Genomic DNA, 10324 nt, shown 5'->3' on the forward strand with positions numbered 1-10324 from the left:
TAGGATAATTCTTTTGAATTCCTTATCAGAGAGTTCCAATGCTGCTTCTTACTCAGGGATGTGTTCTGGGTCTATATCTTGCTCCCTTGTTTCTATCACTTTATCCTGCTTCTTGACTGTGATGGTCTGTTTTTTCCAAGGCATCGTGGCCTTTTTGTATTTAGATCTCTGTTAACTGTTTGTGAAGAGCAGCATAGGTTGATTCAGGCTCTTCTTGGTCGTTTTTTATCGTTGGCCTGTTGGTGGAGAAGGAGGTAGTAGCTCTTGCTCAGTAAGTGAAGTTGTAGGAGGTGTGGATGTAGTTGTTGTCTCCCATTCAGTTAGACAAAAATTACAATTCAATAACCATCAAAAAACTGAAAGTCCATGGACAAAATATACACTATGTAATCACACAGGAACTGTAACCAAAGAAAGAAACAAGGGAAAAAGAAGAAAAACAAGAAAACCTGTAATATCTGGGTATAGGGCACCAAGAAAAAAAAAGTAGGGAGGGAGAATAATAAATGAAGAAAATAATGGGAAAAATGCAAAAAGAAAAACAAGCAATGGTGTGAATCATGAGAAAAAAGGGGGAAAAGAAAAAAAAAAAAAGACCTAAAATTAACCAGGCACAGGGAAAAGAAAAAATGCTGAAAACTAGGATCTGGTAGGGGAAGATTAAGAATAATAATAAAGAGGACAAAAGTATTAATAGTATTAGTTGTTTTAAAACAGACAAATACAAGCAAACTAATCACCAGAAAAAAGAAAGCAAAAAATGGAAATAAAAAAAGAGAAAAAAAAACTCAGTGGAGGACAGGGCAGGGCACCCGGGCTCCGTCTGAGCACACAGACTGTGATGGAGTTCCTGTGGTCCCAGAAGGTAGGTGGGAGTGGGGTGTGGCCCCACTTCCGTTCACCAAGCGGGTGTGGGGTATAAGAGTAACAAGAGGAATTGTCGTACCTTTTCAGTCTTGCAGATCCCAAGTGTCCTTGGGTTTGCTGGAAAGCAGAACATGTTCTTAAGCCCCAGGAATCTGCGAGAATGCTGTCTCTTTAAATATCTAAAATAGTCAAGCCACTTTTTAAACCTTCAAAATGGCGGCGCCCCCCGGACCAGCAAAAGTCCACAACTCAGCCCACCTTTCTCTTCACCTTCTCCATTTGTTCCCCAGCCACTGTGCACAGTCCTCCATGCAGTCCCTGGCTAGCAGGGTGATTTGTAGGTTAATTCTTAGGCCCTACCACCACTCGGGAATCTCCAAGCTGTCTGTGCCGTCAGGATAGCTCAGGATCACTGCCAGACTGCAGCTCCGTATGTCTCCTTTTTTCATATTTTCACACAAATTCTTCTGCTAGTTGGGGTTTACTCCACTTCTATATACTTCCCTTCGAGGGTCAGGGGTCCAGGATTATCTTCTGTGTCTGTGTTAATTGGTTTCCCTTTTCTTTGTTGAAGAGGGTCTGTGCAGTCATTCTGCCTAATCCACCATCTTGCCCCTACTTTTGTAGTGATAATACCTGAGAAACCCAAGGAGGGGTCGCTATAGGTTGGATCCTACTATTTTCAAATATCCATTCATTGATCAAATTTCTTATAATGTCTTTTTTTAAAAAATTTTAAGAGCTTGTTTTACATTCAACATTATGTGTACATTTAGTTTCACTCCTCATTTACTGTGTCCAACCCTAACCCAGTCTCCTCCCCTCCCTACCCAATAACCCTCCCCCTGTGCCCCTCATATTTATGTAATCCTGTTTGTCCTGCATTTTCTCAATTTGAATGTTGGCCTGCTTGTGCCCATGCTCTATTGCTGTAAGGGATGTGTTACCATAGAGTATGTGGGTGCATCATCCTGGGTTGAGTGGTCTGCATGTACATCTTGTTAACTTTTGGGCTGAGAGCCAGGCCCTGGGTGTAAGTTTTATTTCAGGTGCAGAATGTATTTCAGGGCCATAGTATTGGAGGTCTCATCAGGTTTCATCTGACCAGTAATTCTGGTCCTTATTGAGTTTTTGGATTTTATTCCGTTTTTCCTCCCACTCTATCCAGGATCTCCAGAATTGATCCTTTCCTGAGTGGTTGTTATATAATGTCTCTGTGTGTGTGTGTGTGTGATTTAGGTGAAAGTTTACAGAACAGATTGGTTTTCTATTCAACAATGTATAAACATTTTGTTTTGTGACGTTGATTGCAATCCCTACAGTGTAACAGCACTCTTCCCACTTACTCCTTGTATTTACCATTCCCTTTGTCCTTCTCTCCTATCCTTTCCTGCCTTCTTCCTTTATTCCTTGGCAAATGCTTCCCTTTTGATCTCATATGGTTGATTGTTCTAATGAGTTTGTACCTCCTTGGTGTTACTGTTCTCCTTATAGGCCTGTATATTGTTTGGCTGAAAGTTGAGCCATGGGAGTTGCAGGCTTAAAGGGTATCTAAGGGCCATAGTCTTGGGGATTCTGCCAGCCTCTATCAGACTAGTAAGCTTGGTCTTTATTTATTTATTTATTTTTAAATTTTTATTATGATTTGGGTGAAAGTTTACAGAGCAAATTTATTTTCCGTACAGCGATTCATGTCCATTTTGTCTCATAACATTGACTGCAGTTTCCCGCAGTATAACGGCTGTCCTCCCACTTCCTCCCCATAGTTACCTCTTCCTTGTATCCTTTCCTCCCATGCACTCCTGCCCCTTGAGCTGTCTCCCTGTGCATACACTGCCTTGCTATTCTCACATGATTGATCTCTCCAAGACGTGTATCTGCCTAATGTCAGTGTTCAGTTCATACACTTGTCTTTGCCTGGTTTCTCTGGAAGGCACAGGAGTGAGTTCAGTTCTAGACCTGAAGGGCGGCTAGAGGCCGTAGTCTCAGGGGTTTCACCAGGCTCTACCAGACCGGTAAACTTGGTCCTTTTTTTTTTTAATTATTTTGAGTTTTGTTCCACATTCTTCTCCCATTCTATCCAGGATCTTCTATTATGATCCTTTTCAGAGCAGTCAGCAATGGTAGCTGGGCAGCATCTAGTTCTTCTGTTCTCAGGGTCATGTCTCAATGTCATTTGTAACACTTTTATTTTGTTTGAATTTATTGATGTCTTTTAAGTCTATAGTTTCTCCCTCCCTCCCTTCCCATTTCTCTTTCCCCAGCTTTCTATTTCTTTGTTGAAGACCTCAGATAATTTATCCTTAGTTACCTTCAGTCTGGATTTTGCTGATTGTATTCCCATGATGTATTTATTATATTCTACTTATTTATGGTCTGTAAATTGATAGTTTGTATCTAGAGACTGGATCAGAGTTAAATTCAAGTTTTGGGGTTATTTTTGTTTGTTTTGTTCTGTTGTCAAGGTTCTCTCAAGAGGCAGGTGATGTCTGGGTGGCTGTCTTTATGAAACATTAGCAGCCACTGATGTGCAGTCCTAGATAGGTTCTATAGCTCACCCAGATTTTAAGCTGCTTTAAGGGAGGAACTAGGTTGCATATATTTCTTGAATGATTTGTGGAAAGCAAACATAACTTGAGAGTCTTTTTTTAAAACACCATGTATTCTTCCTGGTTAGATCAGAAGCTATAGATTTTGAGCAATCTGGATTGATTTTGACCTTGGGAAGTTCTTGCTCTGAAATTATGAATTGCTTCATTTTTCATTGCTTGCTTCTTTCAGACATTTGAAGAGTGGAGTATAATTAGAAGTTAATTAGCTATACAGCTGTAACTTTCCTAGTAGTTTTAATAATTTTATTAGTCTTTTGATATTTGATAAATGATACTGTTAAAGCTGTTTTGCTAATCTTTAATGTTTTTGTATATTGTAGTTGTCATCAAAGTCTTACTTTTCTTTTTCTCATAGAACATTCCTGATGTAGATGAAGAAGGCTATAGTATTAAACCAGAAGCAAATCAGAATGATATCCTTTCATTATCTGGATACCTATGATTTGTGTTGGCATATAAGTAAATAATTATAAAAATAATCTGTTAGCCAAAGCCTCTTTGAGTTTTTAGTTAATTCTAATAAAATGATTCATCATTTTTCATTTGGCATATTTTTTATTACTGAACGTTAGTAGCTTTATTTCTGTTAAAGTTCATCTCCTTTCTTAAATAATTTTGTTCTTTTTTATAAATATATAAAACACTGGTTATGCATTAAGATAATGTAAGAATGAAATTCCTTTACTGATATCCACATACCAAAGAGAACCATTTCTACTCATCTAGTGACTCTGACTCTGAAGATGAAGAACCAAAGAAGTACCGGATTGAAATCAAACCTATGCATCCAAATAATTCACATCACACAATGGCTTCTTTGGATGAATTAAAAGTATCTATAGGGAATATAACTCTCTCTCCAGCAATATCTGTGAGTAGTAAAATGAGCACGTTCATACTCTATATGTTGTTGTTGTTGTTATGTGCCATTGAGTTAGAGGTCGGTGACCTCTCCTTGGGTTTCCAAGGCAGTATCACTACGGAAGTAGATTGTCCAATCTTCCTTCTGAGGAGTGGCTTGTGGGTTTGAACTACCAGCCTTCTGGTTAGCAGTCAAGTGCCTTAGGCACTATGCTACCAGAGCTCGTATACTCTAGATGTTGTTGTTGTTGTTATGTGCCGTCGAGTCGGCCCCGACTCATAGCGACCCCTCCTTGGGTTTCCGAGGCAGTATCACTACGGAAGTAGGATTGCCCAACCTTCCTTCCGAGGAGTGGCTGGTGGGTTTGAACCGCCAGGCTCTGGTGAGCAGTCAAGTGCTTTAGCCACTGTGCTACCAGAGCTCCTAATACTCTAGATAGAAGCCTTTATTTCTTTGCCTTTCTATGATTTATCAGATTAGTAAAAATGAGGAACTTTTACTATGTAATTTTTATATAGGAAAATGAATTTGTGAGGTTGATTTAGTTTAGCTAGCTTTTGAAGGTATTATACAAGCAAGTAAAAATCTAGAAAATTCACTGTTGCTACCATCTTTTACAGTTTATGAATAATACTCAGGTAGAATTTTGTGAACTGGCAGCATAAATCGTTTCCTCATCTAATTTTAAAGTTCTTTGATGTTTTGTGACCCTTATGAAACTAGGAATTGGATAAAATAAATTTAAAATTTAAATTACATTTTTGTATTTTTTTGTGTGCTACTATAACATATCTTTTTCTAGACTTGACATGAAAGAAAAAGCAAAGATAACAATTCTTAGTGATAGTGACTAAGATTCTAAGATACCACACTTCATAGCTTTTGAGGGAGGGAAAATACCATAATAAATCTTCCCGCTGATGTTGATATACTTTAAATTCAGAAATGTTAAACTGTGAGAAAAAAGCATGTCTTAAAATGAAAATTAGTTGTATCTTTACATGATTATCATAATGGTATTAAATTTCTTCTCCTTTATAATAAACTTCTCACCGTTTCATATTGTTATTTAGTAATATTTTTAAACAGTCTATACATATTTGTTTGGAAAACGTATTTTTTTCCCAGTCATACAGTTTAAAATTTTTAATACTGAAATAATTTTATTTTCAGCAGAAAGATTTCTGAAGTAAGACTTTATTGTACCATTACTATTTAACATTGACTAATGTTGGATTAGAAAGCGAATTGTTTGAATTATGGTGTGTTGTTGTTGTTGTTGTTTGCCGTCGAGTCGCCCCCGACTCATGGCGACCCCTCCTTGGGTTTCCGAGGCAGTATCACTACGGAAGTAGGATTGCCCAACCTTCCTTCCGAGGAGTGGCTGGTGGGTTTGAACCGCCAGCCTTCTGGTTAGCAGTCAAGTGCCTTAGGCACTATGCTGGTGTAGACATATGAAATAGGAAGTTGTGAAACCATCAAAAATTATTGTGAAAGAGTAATTGTAAAAAGATACGCAATAAAACTTTAGAGGAATAATATACCTACTCCTCACTTATCAACTATATCTAGCATTTCACATTTATGATAATAGTAAAAAAGGAATTATCCAACTATTTTGTACATTAATGACATACATCTGGCTGTAATGAATGCTGAGGCATGAAGTGAGAGTAACGTTGGCTGTAATGGTTAAGATTACATTTCAACACGCTGGACCGTGGTTCTCAGTGCTTTGGGAATTATGTAATGATGTAATTTGGCTGTTATGTAATGATGTGATCATTCTCCATTTTGTAATCTGATGTGGTCATCTTCCATTTTTGCATAATGCTGATTTTTACATAATGACCTGGCCTTTGGAACCTAACCATGTTGATAAGTGAGGAGGGAATGTATATAATGTTAAGCGTTTATCTTTGGCTAGTGTGACCATGGATGATTTTAAATGTGTTCTTCTCTCTTTTTTAATTTTTATAAAAACATATTAATTTCAAGGACAGATATGAAAAAGATATATATGGATGTGAAGGGAGGATATTTTTTAGTATACTTTGTTGCCCAATTGGCTTATTGCTTAAATTTTTCTATTTTCCCTAACATATATATGTTTTAAGGTGAGTATATTTGCTGTTTGATTCAGAAGGGAATAGAAAAATTATTACCAATCACCATTGAGTTGATTCAGACTCATAGTGACCCTATAGAACAGAGTATAACTGCCCGGAGGGTTTCCAAGGCTATAGATCTTTATGGAAGCTGACTGCTGCCTCTTTCACCTGCAGAGCAGCTGGTGGGTTCAGACCACTGACCTTTTGGTTAGCAGCTGAATGCTTTAAAAACAAATTATTAGCAAAGAAAAATTCCATATAATAAATTCTAAACTGAACACTGTCTTTTTTTTTCTTCCATGTACTGCTAGAGACACAGCCCAGTAAGTGTAAGATTTTATATTTTATCTATTGACTTTTCAAAAATCTTGTTAATATTTGAACATTCATTTTCAAAATATATTATTTAAGTTAGCTGGTCACAGTATTTTCTATAAATGTTGTTGTTGTTATGTGCCCTCAAGTCAGACCTGACTTGTAGCAACCCCTCCTTGGGTTTCTATAGATAGGAGTATTTTAAAACACTGAATATTGAAGTTACATATATGATTATTTCTTAACATAAAACAAAAACTATTCAAAATTATTTCTGTACATCTTTTTATGTAAATGTAGTTCACAATTGAGCAGATAATGCTAAAAACAACTTAAAAATTACTTTAGTATATAATATTAACAGTACCAAAACAACCAAACTCAGTGCCTTTGATTCGGTCCTGAGTCATAGCAACCCTTCCTTGGGTTTCCAAGACAGTATCTCTATGGAAGTAGATTGCCCAATCTTCCTTCTGAGGAGTGGCTGGTGGGTTTGAACCGCCAGCCTTCTGTTTAGCAGTCAAATGCCTTAGGCACTATGCCACCAGATGTACTAATGTACATTATCAATGTACTATTAATATATATTAACATATTATTTGTAAAAAAAACTTCTGAATTATGTGATTTGTTTAATGGCACTTAGTTTTCTAATTTCTTTTTTAGGTGCAGATGAATCGGAATTCATCTAGTAAGTTTAACACTTAAATTGATTATTTTATGTATTTAATTTATTAGGCAGTTGTTAATCTTTCAGTCTATGCAACTGTAGAAATAATTTGTCTTTTCATCATGGTCCTTAAAGACAGAATAGAGGGATGTTATTTCAAATAATTTAGGAGTGAATGCACAGACACTCAAGCTGAACAGAGATGGAAGGTGAATGGGACTACAGCCATGAGTATATACAGGTTTGACAGAGTCTATCTCTATCTATATATTTATATGTGCTGCAAATATATCCGTGAATGTCGTAGAGCATATGAGGGAAAAGTTATGAAAACATCTTAGTTATAACCAAACACCATGAGAGAATGAGTTGTTGGGTGTGGTTGCTCAGGACCATAGTCTTGGGAGACACTGCGATCAATTGGCAAAACATAGTACACAAAGACAGTGTTCTACATCCTATCTTGGTGAGTAGCAACTGGAGTCTTAAAAGCTTGTGAGCAGCCATGTAAGATGCAACTATTGGTCTCTTCCCATTTGGAGCAAAGAAGAAAGAAGAAAATCAAAGACATGGGAAATAATTAGTCCAAAGAACTTATGGAATATGCGAACCCCAAACTCCACGATGCTGAGGACAGAATTAGATGGTGTTCAGGTACCACTGATGACTACTCTGAAAGGGATCACAGTTAGAAGTCCTGGATAGAGTGGGGAAAAATGTAGAACAAAACTCAAAATCATGAAAAAAGACCAGGCTTTCTGGTCTGATAAAGAATGCTGGAATCCCCAAGACTATGGACCTTAGGTACCTCCAAGCTAGAAACTAAACTTGGCCCCTGTTACTCAACTGGCAGCCAAACAGCAGACAGACCTATACGGTGAACAGTAATATCAGGAGGGTGTGTGCTTATTATAACAATCAAGCATATGAGATGAAGAGGAGAGCATTTGCCCAGGGATAGAGCTAGGAAGGTGGGAAGGGATGGGAAGAAAGAACAAAGGAGAGGGGTGGGCATAGGGAGAAAGTGGGAAGAATGCTGTTAACAGTGTGGGGATTGCAGTAAACATCACAAAACAGAATGTGTACAGATTGTTGAACGGAAAACCAGTTTACCCAAATCACAATTTAAAAAAAAAAAAAAAGATGTTATTTTAAATAGAAGGCAGTTATGTATGTTTTTCCATGTAGCATTAAGAAACATGCCTTAAACTTCATTACAAGAATCATGCATTAAAAATAATAAAGTTTATAGGAAAATAAGGTTGTGGTAGCTCACTCCAAACCTATGCAATTTTGTAAAGGAAACATTTAATAAAATCTGCAATGTCAGTCATAATAAAAGGTCTAGCACAATTAAAAATACTTTTACTAAGTTCATAACTGCCAAAATATAACATTTTTACCTTTAAAAAAAGGAATGATGATAGTATTTCAATTATAAGGGGAAGTGAAGAACATGAGGATAAAAAGAGGCAGCCTGGGTTATGGACATGAGGGGTAAATACGCAAAGATGGAGGAGAATAGCACAATAAGCACTTTGAGGCAGAACAGATGGCCAAACTAAGCCAAAAGAAGGAATGTGGTGTGAATGAGCATTCTGTAAAGTATAATGTTCATAGTTTATTGCAGTTACTCATCTTGGTGTACTTTGCATTCATCAGCTATTTGGTGTTATAAAACAGTAATATGTTAGGAAAATTGCTCGTGAGCTAACAAGACTTTCACATTACTGATCCTATTCACCTTTCTATCAATTGCTTATGAAATAATTCATGTTACATATGCAGGAGGATCTGTCAGTTTGTTGTGCTGTGATGGGTTGCTTGTTCCTGTGATGCTGGCATCTATACCATCATTACACTGGTGGTATACCACCTTAACAGTAAGGTGACCCATGGTGGACAGGTCTCACATACCTTGGACATGCTATCAGGAGGGACCAGTCCTAGAGAAGGAAATCATGTTGGGTAAAGTAGAGGGTCAGTGAAAAAGAGGAAGATCCTCAACAAGAAGAATTGACACAATGGCTGCAGTAGTGGTCTCAAACATAGGAATGATTGTGAGGATGGTGTAGGACCAGTCAGTGTTTCATTCTATTGTAAATAGGGTCGCTGTGAGTTGGATCCAACCATATGGTACCTAATAGCGGTAACAACATGTGAAAAGTAGCAAAACATGAGAGACAGCCTACGGAATGGGAGACCATATTCTGGAACCATATATTTGACAAGGGTTAGTATCCAGAATATATTGAAAATTCTCCTACTCAGTAAAAAAATCTCAATTAAAAAATGGGTAAAGGATTTGAATACACGTTTAATAAGAGAAGATATACAAATGGCCACTAAGTACATGAAAAGGTGCTAAGATGCTCAACATCATTAGTCATTAAGGAAATGTAAATCCAAATCACAATGAACTACTTCTTTACCCTCATTGGAATAGATTATCAGAAAAATGGAAAATAAAAATGTTGGGGAGCATATAGAGAAATTGGAACACTCATCCATTGCTGATGGGAATGTAAAATGTTATGGCTATTGTAGAAAACAGGTTAGCAGTTCCTGAAAAACTTAAAAATAGAATTTCCATGTGACCCAGCAATTCCACTACTACATGTTGTTGTTGTTAAGTGCCGTCGAGTCATTTTCGACTCATAGTAACCCCATGCACAGAAGAATGAAACACTGCCTATCCCATGCCAGCCCCACAATCCCTGCTATACTTGAGCTCATCGTTGCAGCCACTGTATCAATCCATCTCGTTGAGGGCCTCCCCCGCTTTCGTTGACCTCCACCCTACCAAGCATGACATCCTTCTCCAGGGAATGGTCCCTCCTTACAACATGACCAAAATAGGTGAGACGAAGTCTGGCCATTCTTGCTT

At 37.4% G+C, this 10324-nt stretch overlaps 1 protein-coding gene across 1 annotated transcript in view; it reads left to right on the forward strand.

The window, feature by feature from the left end:
- FCHO2 (FCH and mu domain containing endocytic adaptor 2) overlaps nucleotides 1-10324 on the forward strand; it is a 247237-nt gene that overhangs the window by 174348 nt on the left and 62565 nt on the right. The window contains 4 exon segments of the mRNA XM_007943332.2: nucleotides 3835-3892; nucleotides 4175-4350; nucleotides 6764-6775; nucleotides 7434-7458. Coding sequence (XP_007941523.2) covers nucleotides 3835-3892; nucleotides 4175-4350; nucleotides 6764-6775; nucleotides 7434-7458 — 271 coding nt within the window.

Source organism: Orycteropus afer, unplaced genomic scaffold, assembly GCF_000298275.1.
Source record: "Orycteropus afer afer isolate SDZICR_OR568_19922 unplaced genomic scaffold, OryAfe1.0 scaffold00104, whole genome shotgun sequence".
Lineage (NCBI taxonomy): Eukaryota > Metazoa > Chordata > Mammalia > Tubulidentata > Orycteropodidae > Orycteropus > Orycteropus afer.